Genomic DNA, 18,948 nt, shown 5'->3' on the forward strand with positions numbered 1-18,948 from the left:
TTACGTATTTTAGGAAGTCCAACGCCAGCTCCTGCACAGCTCAGGAGCCCTGGGCCAGCCCCAGTGCTACAGATACCCCACAGGCATAACCCAAACCTGTTCTCAGCAGCCCTGGGGATGCAGGCAAGCTCATCCCACTGAAGAAGTCTCTCCAGAAACTGCTAGTGACTCTGTCTGCCCCATAACCTTAACAACCTCCAGAATAACAGAACTCATTTATTCCCACTTCCTTTCTCCTTGGCATCAGCTAGATGTGTCTCAACGAGCGAGAAACCTCAGAGCCCATAAGCACACTTAGCACCTGTATCTCTGCCAGAGCGCTTGCAGAAGCCACATGCATACATTCAAAAAATGTTTTTTGCTCATCTCTACCGGCAGTGCATCCATCCCACAAGCCCTAATTATTTCTAATGCTCAGTCAAGGGGAACACAAAACCACACAGATCTATATCATCATTAACTTCCATGCCTTCAGGGTAGGATAAATGATGATTAAGTCTAAAGTCATACCACAGCCTTTTTTTCTTCTTCCTTTTTTTTTTTTTTTTTAATACAGAATAATAGCCAGGGGAATTTGCATACACTCTTGTTCTCAGACAGGCTGCTTACTACGGGTGAGCAATCAAGTTGGAATAAAACCAGAAGCGAGCTAAACCTTTGCCCTGAACTCTAGCTGGTGAATTAACAGTGTTTTTTCACTCACGGATGCCTAACAGGCGATTGGATCTGACTTTTTACTCACATGTCCTTGTCGCACTCATACCACAGGCATTTAGCAGCTTCACCATGACGACACGAGGATTGTGGCTGGAAGGAAGCACAAGAAATGCCAGAGCCGACAGCATTTAATGCTGACCTAAGCCAACGCATCTGCCCACACGGCACAGCATCCCAGCTGATGCTGCCACCTAAGACACGGAGCCACGTGGCAGCACCAGATTGCACAGCTGAAAGCAGGGCAGGTCTACCACGACAGCACCGCGGCTGGAGTTGAAGCCACCAGTTCATGGACTTCTGGTCACAGCACCTAAGTGGAAGGGCTCCTCTGGCTCTGGATCAGCCGAAGCAGCTTCAATTCCTCTGCTCCAGTTTCAAGCAGGGAAAGAAAACAACCTGAAAAAGAAAAATCCCCCAACCGCCAGGACAAAACACTGAGTGCTCGTGATCCTGCCAGCCACACATCTTCATGCCGTGTTGGCATCCAAGGATCCACCAGGAAAGTGTTCGTGGCTCAACCTGGGGAAAAGTCTCTGCAGGCATACCAAAGACTCGATCCTTCTGGGCTGCAACAGTCTTTGAGCTGATTTCCAATAAATCCTTTTACATCAGCACCACTTGCAAGCAAAAGTTAACCATGAGGCATACCCTAGTGAAGTTATTCATGCCAAATCATCCTAGAACAGGCAGAATGGTCAAGATAGCATGAACTGATAGATTTTACATCTTGAAGCCATAAAGCCATATGATTTTTTTTATTATTATTATTTCACTGAAATAAAACTAAAGTAAAAAGAAAAAAGTATCTTTGACCAAATCGATACCCCATCACAACATGAACAGGAGTAAAGAAACCTTCACTTAGAGCTTGAATAAATATTTCAAAACATCGCATGATTTCATAACTAGCACATTCTTAAAGAAAAACACTTGAATGAAAATGTTTTGGTTATAAGAAACTGAAACAAAACAGCGCTTTAATACAGTTGTTATTAATTCAACAGGAATCCAAGCACTGTTTTCAGTAACCTGGGTCTGAACTCCTGCATGAAAAAAGGTGCGAATCAAGTGAGTGCTCCTGCATCCTCAAGGCTCCTACACCCTGCAGCTCCTGGCCTCCTCTGCACAGCCCTCCAGGCATCGCAGCCTTCCCACCCAGCCCGCTGCCTCTGCTCTCCTCTCTCCCTGAGCCCAAGGCAGAGGCACGGCTGCCAAACATCACCTCTACCTGAGCTGCTTTCTCCTGCTGCTGCGTACCTCCCCGTCCTTCCTCCCGTGCTCCTGGAGTTCACATTACCAAGACACGCCAACTGCAAAGGACTCTCCATCATCATGAGTCAAAGTTTTTCTGCTTCATCAATCTTCGCCGCTTTTATCGCGGTATTGTTGCCATTCGTTTCCCAACTGTTTTCCCTGTTGTGCCAAGTATTTCTTCAAAAAGTATAAATCCAAGGCACTCCAACAAGTGACAGTCAAAAATAATCCAAGAAAGCAAAAACAAATGAATAAATAAAACTCCTGAAAGAAATCAAAGCCATCAGGAAGCAGATGTTTTGTATTAATTAGCTACACTGAGTTGAGACAAAAAATAAGCAGGCAAGAGCCTCGGAAACATTTCCATCAGTGGAAACCAAGCTAGAGTGGAGTGCAAGCTGTAGCAGTACCTATTATTTATAGCCCACTGGAGGAAGAAAAAATACACTACTTAATGAACTCGCAAACTAATATTAACTGCAGATTTATATTTTATTATGTTGGCTTAGTTCTGCTTTTAGTTTTCTCATGATTCCCTTTTATAGCAAGTGCCAAAATGCTCGAATCTGCATCGCAGATTCATAGGTTTTTAAGGCCAGACGGACAACTGCAATCATAACACTGGCCAGGAAATTTTACCCAGTGTTTTTTGCATCACGTCTGTAATTTCTGTTTGTGCATACTGTTTAGAAGGGGGGTAATATTGCCCTTGGTCAAAGCTCTTTGGGTTGGCTGCATTTTTTCCACAGGCACAACAGTGGCCATAGCACCTGGGTGTGGGACCAGAGGCTCACTTCATAACTGGACCCAGTAAAACAAACAGAAAAGTACCATTTTTTTCCCCTTACGAGGATTTGCTCTCAAGACAAGAGGCAGTCATTTATTCCTCCCACCATACTTAACAGAAGTGGTCAGAAAGATTATTTATTTGACTCCAAAGTGCCTGGAAACTTTCGGTATGGTTTGCCTTTTTTTAAATGGCAAACTCTTCTATTCCCACCAAAATCGCTCTTTAATTGAAAAGGAATTATTCAGTGTGAAGAAAGAGAGAGTCAGTGAAGTTTTCCCAGCCCCACTCATGAGATCCCCTGGAAACAACACTGTACAGACACACTGGTAGCTCTCTGGAGCAAGAAAATACCAGTGCTGCCTGCAGACCCCGGGTCTCCAGCCACTACCAAGGTATCTGTAAGTGGCTGAAGGACACAACCTGTTTCCCTGAGACCCTCCTTTTAAAGCAAGCACCTTATTAAGCACACAAATGAAGGCCTAAAATCCCAACAGACTCCCAATGCAGTCAAACCACCTGCTGGCAGCGTTGAAACGCGCCCTCGTGTTCTTCCCTAAATCAGCACACCACCAGCTAAAGGCAATCTGAGCTCTGTCCTCAAAAGGGGTCCTCCAAGGCACAGGCATCAATCCTGTTACACTTATAACTAAACTCAGCAAAGGGAAAGAAACTCACCAGGCACATCCAGAGTTGTCAAGGCTGTCAGCTTTCACTACCAGTGGACTTGCAAGACCTCACTGTCCGGCACCAATAAAGCCTTCCTGTTGACAATAATGACTACTCTGCTGCCACTGAGTTCGCTCAAGTAGAAAAAAAGGAACTGACATAATGCTTAGATAGCACTCGGGAGCAAAAAAATGTTTAAGATGATCTATTGGCTTTTCAGGGGGCTGACAGTTTATCCCTTCTGTTTCAGAAAAGGGCAGAGGCTGCTAGTGGGAAGAGCACACTGCCAACACATTTTAGGAAGAAATTGTGTTTGAACATTAGCAGAGCAAAGATGGGTTAACCGAAATGACTAGATTCTGGAGAAATTAACTTAAAGGCAAATATGCAGATAATTTCAAATAGTTTCACTGTTTTGGCACATGCAAAGCAGTCAGAAAATGACAGAAGTCCACCCAGAAATATCATGAAATGCACATTACTGATCCTGAATAATTAATTTACTCCCAAATGTTTCTCTAACCCCTCAGGGAGCTATGAAGTTCAAACTTGTTGTTCTGAATTCCTTCTTACAATAAGGGATCTGAATTAGAGAACCTAGGAGTTAACATTTCACAAAACACTTTGGTGCTGCCCACCACACCTCAATGTAGTAGCTGGCACAAAAGCCTGCAACCCCAGGGTCCTGCTTTCTCTTCTACAGGCTCCCCGGGTGACCTAACGTAAATCCCAAGGGATTTACATGCCTGAATTTCACACTGCACATCTGAAAATACCTGCTTGGCCTCCTAAACCTAGCTCTTAACCTCCCTGAGTAAGCCTGTTTCCTCTCCACACACACCCCCAGGCACAGCTTGCTCTGCCCAGGAGCACGTAACCTCAACCATGATGATGCTCAGGAGCTTGAGGGAGGGAAGAAAAGGGACAGGAATTACCCCGTAACCCTCAGAGCTGCCAGACCTGCTCAGAGGTGTTCCCCATGACACTACCTGCTACCTCACCTCCTCCAGGAGAGCTCTCCCATCCATCCAGCTCATGGCCACCTGAGCAGCTCAACCTGGCCAAAGTCCTCCTCGCGGACCTCCTGCACAACTCAAATACCATTACTGCATCCCCAGCGAGACTGCCACAGGATGTGCTGAAGCCCGAGCACACTTTTTCTGTCCCAAAGCACATTTAGTCCTATTTCCAAAGAGCAGAGGCAGGACAGCTGTGCTCATGCGCAGCACAGCGCCCTCACCCACAGCAGGCAACATGCCATCAGACCTCTGCAAGCAGCCACCCCATGACCCCTCCTGAACCCAGAAGTCGAGTGCTGCAAGGCCGTGCTCCTGTCCCCTCCTGACCAGCTTCCTCGCAGGAGAGAGGGATAATTGCTTCCTACCTCCACCAGGATAAGCGCATTAAGCCTTCGGAGAGACTCAGATACCGCACCAGCCAAAGCCACAGCAAATACCAGAGCTGAGACTGTAAAAGAGAATAACAGGTCAAAAAGACAACTAAAAGGGTAACAAATCCCTACGGACCTAAGCTGCTGAGAGCCGGTGCTCGAGTCTGCCGATACAGCTGGCTGGAAAAGCTACTGGGGCACCAAAGGCCTGCACTTCAGCAAAACCTGTCACCTCCGTGTCCTGGCAGCCAGAGAGGAGGTGAGGGACATGCACGACACAAGCAGAGGGCAATTCATCTCTCAGCTCTGTTTGTGCCAAAAAAAAAAAAAAAAGAAAAAAAAAAAGACATCTTAAGTACAAAACATATTTTCAAAGAAAAAAAGAATGCTAATTTAAAATACACAGCAATTTTACTAAAGCGATCAAAGAAAATGAGTTTTGCAAAAAATAGTAAAAATTGCTCATTCCAGCACAATCATTAACTTTTTAACATTAATTTTTTCTATATTTATCAATACTGAGTAAAGACATATTTCCAGTGCCAGCTCACTCAGGCTGAAATCAGGCCCCACAGCTCACTAATCCTTATGGTCTGTGAGGAAGGCACCCTTATGACAGAAAAAGATGTTTTACTATAAGCACAAAGTTTTTTTCTACTTCTTTTTTAAGCCTTTTTAACGGATAGCAGTCTGAGTACCCACTGAAAAGCTGCATGAAATGTTTTCTTCCACAGAAGTGAGCACTTGGTAACAGAAATTCACTACTTCTACAAAAATGAAGTTTGTGCTTTTTTTTTTTTTTTTAAACATCCCATTCTGCCCTTGAAAAAAAAAATGCTTTCTTCTTTTGAGGCAGAGTCTCAATTCTCTGACATCCCTTAGCTATGGCTAAAGCTCACCTCTATTCACCAAAACAATAGAGCACTCACTAAAAGCTTGCTTTCAACTCCAAGCCAGGAAGCCTGGGGGTAACAACAGCCCCACTTCCATTCCAGACCCCAAATACAACAGCACCCAGCACCACTGCTCAGCTGAGTGATTCCTGCTGCTCTTTCTCGGGCTGGGGACTCCGCCGTAGCTCAGCACATGATGGAAATAAGGATTTCTGCAGAAGCAACATGGAAATCCTCAGGACAATAAAGCGTAAAAGTAGATAGATCAGAGAGCAAGGCACCATATAATGAACTGTCCTGGCTTTACAATTTCTGGAAGATTTTACAAAATCCTGCTCTTACCTTCCCTCTCATGGCTTGCTACAAAAAGCATTGTGTATTTACTGCAAACAAACATTTTGTTACGGGTGAGATTTTGCTTTCTTATTTCACAGCAACAGAAGAGCAGACATGGAGATGGACGGCGCGTTGGAGCCAAAAACGTTAGGTAACTGTGGGAGAGATCACGGAGGAGGGGGAAGAAGCTGTCAGACAAGCCCACTAGCTGTTCTCCTTCCCCCATGGTACCTGTCAGTTTATCCATCTGTAAATTGATTTGCAAATAGCTGCTTTATACATCAAATTATGGTGTCAAACATTTACCATGCTATAAGCTGACGGTCTGTCAGTGGCTCCGTTTAAGACAGCTTGCTTGTTTTCCACTATTTATTACAATTTTTAAAATATGCCTCAAAAAAGAAATAGGTACTATATTGAAGTCAATTTTTGCTATTGTTTATTTCCCTTTTTTTCAACGTGTCATTAGGCAGCAATGCTTTTAGTCATGTACTAGAAAGTGCTGCGTTTCAAATGCTGTTTTTACTGTCAAAAGGATAGCAGTTTCCATTATAAAATCATGACAGAGCCATTCTGAACCTCTTGAAAAGCCATACATCACATCATCCTGATCCCAAAAAGACCATTAGACATGAGCTGTCCCTCCTCGTTCCAGTAATTCCACTGCAGTAAATTTAAAAGTTAATGGGATTACTCCTATGAGTAAAATAGGTGTACAGCACCAAGGCTACACACTAACGTTACGGTAAGTGTATAAGGGATGGTTCCAATACACAAAAAGAACAAATCCCTCCTCAAAAAGTCCTTATAAAACACTGCTGACGGGCTGAAATGCGTCCAAGATGAACAATTCTGCATACTCAACTGCATGCTGGCAGTACTCAGGACCTACAGAATCACAAAAAATACAATAGTTGAAGCACATGAAGCCAAGCCAGTAGGAGAAACATTGAAAATGTCTCATTTATTTCTACCCAAAGCATTAGGCTAATTGAAATAGACTGATAGGAAAATGAGGAGTATCTTCACACCTACATCTACTAAACACATGAAATACTCCTTGAAAAGGGACTTCATTCGCTGACTAACAATAAACATTGTTGTACCTAAATAGGCATTTATGTGGTGTTCCATGACAGAAATGATACATTGCCACAAAACAAAACACGCTTGAGTCAACATACTTAAAACATGTAGGCTCGTTCCATGCTCTGCCATGAATAATCTGCAAATTATAACCTTCCTCTATGTTTGCCTGTACCAGACCCACCCCTTTAATTGTATTCATTTATTCAAATTTAAAATGATACATTAAGACAAACCAAGCTTCAAAAATTCCCACAAGAATTCAGAGGAGGAGGATTGAATGCAGGAGCTTAAGAGCAGAAGGCTATTCTTCAGCTCAAGTCCCTGAAACAAATGCAACACATATTACAAAGTCACATTTTCTTTGCCTTCCTCACCTTTGTCTAAGTCACAGCCATTATTTGAAACTGTATTTCTTTTCATCTGCTTTCATAATATACCGTTGTAACAGCGCTGCCTCCTCAAAAGCCCTGAAATTAAATATTCCTTTTTATTTAATGACAATTTTAATGACAATTAGGCTCGCATGTTGTTGAGTTACTGTTACAAGAAATCAGAAGATGCAATGTACCCCATTCTTTTAAAAATGTACTCCATTCTTTTTAAAAATTTGCCCACATGACACTTTCTAAGGTCATCTGGGTGATTTCCAAATGGGAGCTGCAAACCAAACCAAACCCACGGGTGACGTGTAACAAATCATGCTGAAGTTGGGGCTGGTGCTAGGGGTCTTTAGACAACTCCTTCATTCATTCTGTGTTTTACCTAAATAATTTACAAAAGCCACTTCCCAAGCCCTGGCACTTCCAACAGAATGATTTAAAACGTGCATTTTTAAACCAAAGGAGGTGTAGGAAACCCGTTCGGATATTCCAGGGCTGTCTCTTGTGCCTGTGACAGGTCAGAAGTTGCTACCAGCAGGAATAAAAAAAAAAAAAAAAAAAAAAAAGAAAAGAGAGAGAGACAGCCCACACAGGAAATCTATTTGGGTTTACACGCTGTCACTTCAAAATTACAAGGCTCCCATAAATATACAGCTTAGGTAATTGCAGTATCAACAGTGTTTCCCCCCTCCCTGTCTGAAGCAATGTATTTCTGATTGTTATCACAACACCCAAACGCAATTTATTTCTGCTCAAGGAAATGTTTGATCAAACACGATGGTAACTGGAAGGCAGCAGTTCCCTGCACATTTTCATTGGCGATGCATTTGAAAGTAATAAACCCCTCGTGAAATTCTGGCGTTTCAAAATTCTGCAATATTTTCATAGTACACTTTGGAATATTTTCACGGCGACAAATTTCTGAATTTGTTAAAAAAAAAAAACAGTCAAAGGGAAGAAGGAAAACTCTGATTCTAATGAATGAACTCTGCTGAAGGAGTTACAAATAATGGCTAAACAATACCTGGAACATGAAATAGCACTGAGCATTCATCCTTCAAGGCACATTTTGCTTTTGATACATAGTCTGAGAAAAGGCAACTGAAATAAAAATTGCTTTTATTTCCCTTTCATAGAGAAACGTGGCAGAAATTCAATTCAGTTTCCCCAATGTATATTCTAAAATCTATAACTGGAGATATCTAACATTTACAATATAGGCTAGGCACTCGATACTTCCCCATAAAAATGGCAGAAGCTTCTGAAACTCAGCTGTGCTTTCCAAAAGCTATTTCCATGCTAAGGAACCCAAACACTGAATTTACTTTTCTCCCCTCCAAATCTTAACCTAGATTTTTTAGAGTGCTTTCCCCTAAGTCTCTCTCCACTAGAGGGTAAAACAAAAATTCAGGCACTGTGAATTGTTAACTGTACATATCTTATCCTACAATGTCACTGTGTATTACAGTAAGATTTAGAGAAATAAATGCGACACAGAGCGTAAGAAAATAGTAATTATGAGAATTTACCATCCTCTATGCAACTACATGTGTTATGTACCAATACAGCACAAGTTATCAGCTAGGTGTTTTTTAACCACGGCGAGTAAGATGAGGGCTCACAACAAGACCCACGAAAACCACGACAACTTTTAAAAATATTCACAGTTCTGAGACGGCTACCTCCATCCAAGCACAAGTAAAGTTTCCAACCAGCTGAACGTGACAACAGACCCCAGGGGAGGATCTCTCTCTATGGACCTAAAAGCAGCCCGGGTTTGAACTTTTCAAACCCAAATCAGTGACAAGCATCAGTGGCATACGGCGAGGCAGGCTGACTTCAGTGTCTGAGGTTTCTTTCTCATGCAGTCGTATTCACATACTGCAGGGTGAGCCGTTCCCAGAAGCAGAGCCGCTCGGTAGTAATTGGCAAAGGAGACATGCTGCGAGAAGCACTTGTCAAATAATGCTTGTTTACAAATAAATCTCCTAGCAGCAAAGGACAGCAGTTATCGAGCAAGTTCAGGTCCACAGTCAGACCCCCCCCCCTACCAGCAGGGTTTTTAGCTTTGCATTTACTGAAGAGACAGAAATTAGAGAGCGGCAGTCAGAAAAACAGGAGGAGAGAGACCGTGAAGCAAACGCTCATGCTGCTAATCATCACTGAAATATTCCCCTGCAACCTCCCTGTAAAGATGCTACTAAACCAGTTTGCTCAGCAGTTTCATTAATTGTTTCCAGCCCTGCTTCCTATGTATGCCGCCTGCCCGCTAGCGCAGAGGCACCTCTACACTCGGGGAACGGTCCCGTTGACTTGGGCAGTATCATCTGGATTTTCCAAACAACTGGAAAGGGTGCCCAAGACGGGGCTCCGAGCATCCTCCAGCCTCTCGGCACCGTGTCTGGGAGCAAGAGAAGGTGCAGGACGGTGAAGAGGCAGGTGAGCGATGGGAAGAGCCTGCCCCAAGCAGCCTCCCCAGCCATCGCTCCCACGGGTGAAATCACCCGAAACCGCATGGGGGCAGAAGGATTGGGCCCACCTCTATCTCACCCTGAGGCGAAGCCAAAGCCATTCCCATTCCTGCCCGAATCAGTGCGTTTCCCGAACGCTCGGCATCTCCGCACGCAGAAGAGCAGCATTTTCCCCTCCCTTTACTTTTTTTAAGCCACGACCCGCATCGTTTGCGCTCTCTGAAACAAATTGCAGCTCGCTGGTCACCTCAGGCCACATCTCTGAGATTCTGGCTACCATTTTCCTGCGTACGTCCTCCCTCTGAAGGAGTTTCACAAATAATTACAGTGCATCGCAAAAAAAAACCCACAGCCTGCTACGAGCAAGCAGCATCCTTTCAGGATGCTCAACTTCCCCATCCATTGCTTCCACCTTACGGCCTGCCATAAATGCAAAATATTTATATTACAAAGATTCAGGCAGTGCCCAAAACAGGTAGAGGGGGAAAAAAAGAAGTCCGATTTGAAAGCCTGCAAGTGCCCGTGCCAGGCAAGAAAGCTGAACACACGTTTTTGGCTGGTGGCTCAGCACTGCCACGGCGCTGGGTCCCCACCACCGGCACCGGGTTTGAAGGCACCGAGGGAGCGCACTGCGGCCCCCCAGCCCACGGAGCCATGCCGAGACACCCGTGCAAGCCCCCCCCCCCCCCGGAAAAAAAAAAAAAAAAAAAAAACAGCAGCTGCAACCCTACAAAACGCCCCCCGGCTCCATGCACCTGTGCGAAGCCGCCCGTGCCAGCCCTTCCCCCGGCTCGGCACCGCCATCGCCCTCCACCCCCGACGGCCCGGCCCCGCTCACCCTCGCTGCCGGGGCTGGCCAGCAGGCTCCGGAGCGCTGCGCACAGCAGCAGGCACGTCCAGGCGGGAGCCGGCGCCCCGGCACGGCCGGCCCAGCCGCCACCGCCCCGCAGCCCCATCCCGCCGCCCCTCAGCGCATGGGGCCGCGGATGTTTCCCCCCCCCCGACCCCTTCCCCTCCCTCCCCGGCGCTGCCCCGCTCGGGTCGGGCGGGCTCGGGACGGGATGGGACGGGGCGGGCTGGCAGCGCGTCTCCGCTCCGCTCCGCTCCCGTCCAGCCGCCGGCGCGACTGGGGAACCGGGGGCGGGGACGGGGGAGGCGGCCCCGAGCCGCCGCCGCCGCCGCGGAGACGCCCCTGACGGGGCGGGCCCGCCACCGCCTTCCCCGCGCGGGACCGGAGCCCGCCGCCCTGAGGGGGACCCTGAAATGGCGGGCCCGCGGGGGAACCCGCACGCCTCTCCCGTACCGCGTCCCGGGCTGCCCGAAGGGCTCGTGGGGTTGTTGTATTCCCCCCCCGCACCTTTCACCTCAGCCTCGGGGGGTGCAGCCGGCCCCAGTCACACCGGGGGGTCGCAAACCGGGGAACCTGCGATTTAAGGGCAAAGACAGTTTTGTCCCCGTCTGTACCAGACCCCAGTGCATGGTTGTCCCCATCCAGGAAAACACGAACACCGCAAACTTGGTAGTGAAACCGGTACATACCTGACAGGCAAAAGGTGATTTGCAGGTGTATTCTGCCTTTGGGAGGCTGCCACTAGAGCACAGCTTTGAATCCCGCATTGACAGGTGGTTTTGGGAAAGTTGTCACTGAGTTTTGCTCAGCAGAGCCCTAGTTGTCACTCTCACTTCATCTTCCTGAAAAAATAAAAAAATAATCAGAAATTAATTGCTGGAGGTATATTCAGTTCCTCACTGGAGCCAAGAGCCCTCGAGGAGACTGCCTCCAGGTAAGTGAATAAAGACAAAATTGAGCCTGGTAGCTGCACAAGCAGCAAAGTTAAGGGGTGACTTTGCAGCACCTCCTCCATTTCACCGTGCTGTGGGTAGGTAAGCTTGTCAAAATACCTCCACCACTGCCCTGTCTCAGCTCCCACATTTCAACTAGGTCAGCATTGTCCAAATCGCAGCATTTAAAAGTCCATGCTGGCCCTATCAAAGTTAGAGACTTTTCTCTTTCGTTTCCCCGGCACCAAGATTTTGTTCATATTAGAAAGGCAGTAAGTGAAGACTGAGTACCTGCAAAGGTATTCTGAGCAAGGTTCCCCCCACAAAGCAAGTTTCAGGTTCAGGACTGAAAAAAAAAAAAAATGCAAATTACCTTATGAAACCTCTAAATAAAGGCAGTATTAAACGGAGACCTAAATGCCCAGTTTTCCATATACTGTCTTTAACCAGGAACTTCCAATCACACAGAGCGCTCTACCTTGGCAATGCTCACTTTTTCCTCTTGGCCCTAGCGCCATATACAAACCTCAGCTATTGCCAAAATATAAACATAGTCCTGGACTGTATCATGCATGTTATTTTCTACAGCATTTGCTCCTGATGCAAGAGTATTCTGTACATCACAAGTTATTCAACATTTTTACTGCCACCAGGAGGACAAGGAAGGGGCTTTGCTTTACAACATGAAGTGCGTAGCTGAAGTTGCCAGCCAAACGAAAACGCATGGCATGCATCTGTTTACAGCAGTGAATCAGATCTTCACTATTCAAATATTCCACTAATCTGTAGTTCAAAAGGGATGAAGGTAATGCTGGGAATGGTCTGATGGCAAAAGCTGCATGGCCAGATCCTCAGCTGGGATAGATTGCCATGACAGGGAACATCTGCCCCAGCCCTGCATCAGATTTAGGATGGGAATAGCTCTGTGTGGAATACTCATGTCTAGGGCATGAAGAAGCACTGGTAAGTTTTACCCTCACACCACACCCAGAAATCAAGAAAAAGGAGGAAAATGTCCTCAGAAAGAGCATCTTGCTAGCATATTCAAAAGGATCAGATGGCAAAGAAAAAAAAAAAAAAAGAAAAGCCAAGCTTGATGGGAGCTTCTGCCAGTTGAGGGGCAAGACAAGTTTTTTTATCACAATCTCAGGTGGTAAACTCGTTTGCTCCCCATTTTCAGCTGCTGTTTGACAGTTGTTATCTGCTGTTTGGACTAGCAGGCTTATAATTCAGAGGCATTTCAGATGATATGTGACATTTTAATTTTCTAGGAAACACTGAGATGAGCTTCATATGATTCATAACCTATTTAAGAACAGCCACCATGTTCTAGGTTTCAGCATAGCTGCCTTTTTTATTATTATTATTATTCTGCAGGAAACCAGCTCGTTCCAAGATATTTGGTTTGTTTTCTATCCTTCCAGTGGCACAGGAAGAGTGTCTCAGCCTCATTTCCCAGGTTGTCACTGAGTACTGCTAAAAAAAAAAATACAGCATTATAAAGTGATTGTCTCATCCCCTAGTGGAGTCTTTTGCAACTTTACATACTATCTAGTGGATCGTGTTTGGTGGGGCTCAGTCTTCACAAACGTCCTTTCATTTTTTCCATGAATCTTCTTTGTCATCTGCAGCAGGCAATCCTCTCCTGCCTTTTGCCCGTTCAATGCATCAGTGGGTCCTGAAAGAGAGGACAGATTTTAGCAAAGCGCTGCAGCATTCCTGGTAGCCTTCTGTCAGCATCCTACACTGAGTGCATGCCCCATCCTACTAGCTCAGCCACAACAGCCAAGTGGTGAGAGGCTGAAACGCTGCACATTTCTAGTTTCTAAGCATCTTCCTCAGCAGTTCCCCACCAGAGGGAAGTGGTCCAGTGTTCCTCAGAGTTCATGCATCAGAAGAGATGGGTAATCAGAAAGGAGCTGGGCATAGGATCCCTCACTATCTTCCACCAAAGGGTACATCTTTTATTTCTTTGAATAAAATCACTATAAGAATCACAAGGTGTGGATCTCAAACTATTCCCAAAACTAATCCATTTCAGGCTCATGCCATTTCTCCCCACATCCAGCCTATATTTTGTATTAATTTCAAGTTGCTCTTCCTACATCTCATTAATCCATTTCTGCCCCCAACATTTCTGCCTTTTCACTTTTGCAAACAGTGTACCCTCTTAATCATTGCTTAGCTAAGGTCTGTACTTCATCCTTTATATTTTTCTCATGACTCATTTCTATAGAGTGTTAGTAATACTGTTATACTCCAAATTCCCTCCAGTTTTCCCAACATCTCTCATAACAGTTTGCCCAAAAGTGCAAACATATTAAAGCCATAATAAGCAACTAGCTCTAAAATGGTTTTGCGTATGATGTCTGAAAATGACAGCTTTGCCCCACGTACCTTGCCACTTCATACCTAATTTCCTGTCAGCTATTACACATATTTTAAACTATTTTTTAAGCCAGACATCTTTTGCATTAGTGCATTTCTGATTGTTTCCCTCAGATATGCAAAAGCTCATTTTTCCATGTTCAATTTAATTTCTCTACCACATATGTAGTTTCTTTCGCATCTTCTTTGTGTTCTGACCAGCTTCTAATTCTGCATTGCCAATTCGTTTCATTGGTGTACCGTTTATCCTATCATCAACAGGATACTCTGAAACAATAAACAAGTTTATCCTTCAGATTATTTCAGGAACCCACATCTGCCAACCAAATACGTTCCCTGTATCATTATCCTTTGTTAAAGTGTAGTGGTAAGATACTTACATATTCAGTAGAGCCATTGTCTGAGAAAAGACTCAATTTCATACTTTCAGTATAAACAGTCCCACTGAAGCAATGTCTTCATTGCATTAATAGAATAGAAGCCCCAGTCTATTGCAACAAATTGATTATATTACAGACTAATTAAACATTTCCGTATTCCCTTGAAAAGTCTTTTTTCTAAACAGATCAAAGAAGATGACACCTTTCAGGAATACCCTCATGAAATTTAGTCATGACATTTTTTTCCCCCCACGAGCCCCTTGAAACAGAAGACCTACCTTCTCTTCAAAAAAATAAATGCTTGTTAAAAGCAAAAGCAATCTGGGAGCAGAAAGCAGCTTTGCATAGCAGACAGATATATTTGGATTTGTACCACGACTGCAACTACAGTTTTAACACAAAATGGCTGTGTTCAAGAAACACCACAGCAGCCTACGTAGGACTGCAGAAAGCAATAGTTAGCCCCAGCAGACAATAGAAAAATCTGTAGTGGGGACAGTGAAGTTGAACATCAAGTGCAGGTGGGCCACCCCTTGGCCAGATGAGGTATCTCAGTGATTGTGCCCTTTGGTCACTGCTGTAATCTTCGTACCTTGGTGCAGAGAAAGGTGTTAACCAGCACACCAGTGTTGTGTGAAGGAAAATGAACAAGTGGTAAATAAAGAATTGCCTGTGCAAGTTCAAAACTCAGTCACTTGTATGGTGTCAGCACCAGTTTCTCTCTTCCCACCCCCACAAAATACAGGAGCTACTGGCAACTGAGCACTTAGGAAAATCTGTTCATTTCATTTACAGCCTGAAATTACATCCAAAGCCGTGAAAATCCATGGGAAAAACATGTGAATATTTGTCTCAAACATAAAAGGCTTAGAGAAAGCCTGACATTTCAGCCTGGCATTTTATTTTGGAGCGCTTCATCAGCAGCCTTTGGTCCTGATAAAATGCCCTCGACCTGGCAGCACACACTGCTGTTTGCAAATCCTGCGTCACTACTCCCTTCTATCGCTGCGCCGTGGTGACCTCACAGAGCCAGATCCCAGGTGTTAAAATCACTGTCCATCGGTGAGCAAATGCCCAGGGTGCTCAACATATATCACTCCACTGGCTAATAATCTAGATTAGATTGATCAGCAAAATAATCCATGCCAGACAAAGAAGCACATGCTCGTGAGGACTGAGCATAGCAGCAGATAGAGCTGGCAGCACTTGCAGCCCACCCACTACTTATCAAGCATTGAGGTGTTTCTTTGCATCACACATTAAAGGGAATAAATGAAATGGCTTTGAATAGATTTATGGAGATATTCTAATGTAGAAAGTGGAGCACAGGAGAAAGTGCAAAGGCTAATATGATTACATTGTTAGCCCAGTATAAATTTAATAACGGACTCACTTCCACATTTCTCATGGTAAGCTATTTGTGTGCATCCACTAACTGCAATAGCTCAGCACCTCATGCTCTTGAATCCATCTTTCCAACCCACCCCTGTGAGGAAAAGCAGTGTTACCACTCCTGTACAGATAGACAGAAGCAGAAGAGATGTTAAAGATGCAGATAAAGATTACTGAATTGATTATGCCTCTTCTAGATCAGGGACAATGTCCTTAAAATATTAATGAAATGATCTTAGTCTTGTATCAATAAGAATCAGCAGATCTGAAGAGGAACTGGCTTATCTCCTCAAGACAGGCAGGAGCTTTAGTAGACACTGCATAAACTTGGGCAAGTGACTTGGATACATCTGCAGGCACTAGAGTGCTTTGTGAAAACCCAGCCCTTGAGTAACTTGCTCAAGGTCACACAGAAGGTGTGTGGCAGACCTGAACTGAGCTCGAAAGCCATTAAAGCATCCATTTGCTCTTCATTCTCACTTTTCCTTTTCCAGCATGTCATTTTGGATCAGGATCTATGCTAGCAAATACGGACATTACTGTAGTTCAAGGGTTCACATTCAGCACTTCACTCATTAAATGCACATTTGTTCAAGGTACAAACACAATAACGGATATAATGATGAAAGTCACTATATTAATGTATCATTTAATAGTGCAGTACATTAATCTCCTACATACAGTGCTATCCAGAACTCTGTTCCTTTCTGAACTATGTTTCATAAGGTCATTAATACCTTCTTTAATCTCTAAGGGTAATCTGGATGGCTACCCTGAATTTCTTTGATCATAGGCAGACCAGTTTTGTTAACTCAAGCTACTGCCCTGTATTCCACACTAAGGCCAACTAACTGCATCTATTCTCCAGTCATTTGAGGAAAGCAAATCCATTTCATCTCACCTCACTCCCTCCTCCAAGCAGAGCCATTTGATACTAACTTCTCTATTTCAACCTACTCCTAATGATTCCCTAAATAAATCACATCATTGTCAGTCACTTCATATCTCAAACACTTGGAAATGCTTAGCAATTTCAGCTGCCAACACATTCATTTAAGTTCTTGTGAGATGGCATCTGGATCACAGCTATAGTCTTTGAGTCCCTTCCATCAGCTAATTGCAACTGTTTTTAAAACGCAGGAGCATATTTATTTCTCTCCTTTCTTTGCAGTGTCAAGTTGTGCCATTAGGTAAACCCTATGTTCCAAACTCATAAATACTTAGCTTGCAGAACTCTAGCATCTCCTCACGGAGAAATGCTTTATCGTGTGTAAATATGTATGTATATCTGCACGTGCATTACTTAATAGCTTTGAATAACAGAGGAACAAGGTGGAATTGGGACCAGCTTTCTGCAACAGACTGCCTCACGTGACAAATTCTGGCACAAATATCACCTGGTGACATAGAATGCATACGTTTGCATTGCCACTCAACTTTCTGTTAATTTCTTCCCTTACCCCGTCCAAAAGTTGCAAACAAAATACCTTACTAAAAAACTTACCTGTGTTAGTTTTTTTTTTTTTTAAGAAAAAAAAAAAGGAAGAAAAGGTAAAAAAAAAAAAATGAGCATCAGCCTTTAATATGCAACTTCTATGCAATTTGAAGGTCTAGCTGCCATAAAGACACAAGCCTTTCAGACGCTTCTGTTTGTTACTTGGAAAAGCTACTCCTTCCATACCAGAACAGCTGGAACACTTAGGTAGCTTTGCAACCAAGCTACAGGACTCAGGTGCATTGATAATGTTTTTCTTCTGACGTAGGTACCCTGAGTAATCCCGAGGAAGCTATTTTCTTAGCTGAAAATATCCCCTTCAGGTGCAAGTAAAATCCTGCTAAAAAAGATGTGCTTTAAAGGGTCAGCATTATACCTGGATGAGGCTGAAACTCATTGAGGGTACACCCTGCCCCATCATCTAGGTCATTAATGAATGAAACTAAAATTTGAGTGGCCTTGCACTGACATCTACCAGTTCCCTCAGCACTCATGGGTATATCTCATGAATTTACATAAGTCCAGTTTAAGTATTCCCTGACCTGATCCTTTTCCACCAAGGACACATCCTCCTTGTCCCATACTTTCCCCCAGTCTCTAGGACCTGGGATTCCTGAAAACCAGTCTTAGTAGTAAAGAGAGAGGCAAAGAAGGCATGCAGAACTTCAACCTTCTCCATGTCACCACTCATTCAGCAGCAGGTCCACATTTTCCCTAGTCTTCCTTTTGTCACCTATCTCCTTATAAAAGTCATTCTTGTTGTCTTTGACATCCCTTGACAGATTGAATTCTAGTTGGACTTTGGCTTTTCTAACCTCATCCCTGTACAAGGAGGCAGTGTCTCCATGTTCCTCCCAGTTTCCACTGAAATATTACCAGTATACTGGACAGTACTGGAGTGTAAGCACACCATCTGCATCGTGAGATGGCTATGAATAAGAACTGGCGGCTCATTACCTATTAGTTCTCCTTTTATAGCTTCTCCTCCTCGTTCTCTAAACTTCATTCCCCTTTCTGTCTTTTCTGAGATCATCTTGGCTCTGGCACCTTTGCTTAATCCCCACTTAATTCATCCTCCTGTAGGTTCTGCCTTCCCACGTGCACACTCCCAGACACTTCTGGCTGCCTCTGTTTTCTGCGTTTAATTCTGCCCCCAGCTAAACAGAAGAGTAGGTGATTACAATTTCATTCAATCAGGAGGTGAAAGAGATGGGGGCACATGCACAGCAAGTAGAAAAAGGAGTGGCAATCAGATTACAGCTGTAGCCTAGAGCAGAATACTTTGTAATGTGAACTTGTAATGGGTCTCTGGTCTAGGGCACATAATAGACATTTTACCCAGAGTGCAATAGCCACCCTAAGACATTTACTGCAGGAAATACTGAGCCTGGTATAAACATTTAAACTTTAATAAAACCATTACAGATGCACTGATTGCATAGCTCCTTTATACAGTGAAACTACACACAGCAGCAAATAATGAAATGAGCAAAGTGGACTGAAGTCATTATCAGGCCATTTACAT

The 18,948-nt window shown here is 44.3% G+C and overlaps 1 protein-coding gene and 1 long non-coding RNA gene across 2 annotated transcripts in view; both read right to left on the reverse strand.

The window, feature by feature from the left end:
- EPHA5 (EPH receptor A5) overlaps window positions 1–11,100 on the reverse strand; it is a 198,413-nt gene extending 187,313 nt beyond the window's left edge. The window contains 1 exon segment of the mRNA XM_040555646.1: window positions 10,825–11,100. Within this exon segment, the coding sequence (XP_040411580.1) occupies window positions 10,825–10,942 (118 nt within the window). The 5' untranslated portion in view covers window positions 10,943–11,100.
- A 989-nt stretch (window positions 11,101–12,089) lies between these two features.
- On the reverse strand, window positions 12,090–13,442 carry LOC121070190. Its single transcript, XR_005819944.1, has 3 exons — window positions 13,317–13,442; window positions 13,074–13,244; window positions 12,090–12,114 (listed from the first exon to the last, which is right to left on the reverse strand). It is a non-coding gene; the product is annotated as an uncharacterized LOC121070190 (long non-coding RNA).
- Window positions 13,443–18,948: the final 5,506 nt, after the last annotated feature.

Source organism: Cygnus olor, chromosome 4 (assembly GCF_009769625.2).
Source record: "Cygnus olor isolate bCygOlo1 chromosome 4, bCygOlo1.pri.v2, whole genome shotgun sequence".
Taxonomy (NCBI): Eukaryota; Metazoa; Chordata; class Aves; order Anseriformes; family Anatidae; genus Cygnus; species Cygnus olor.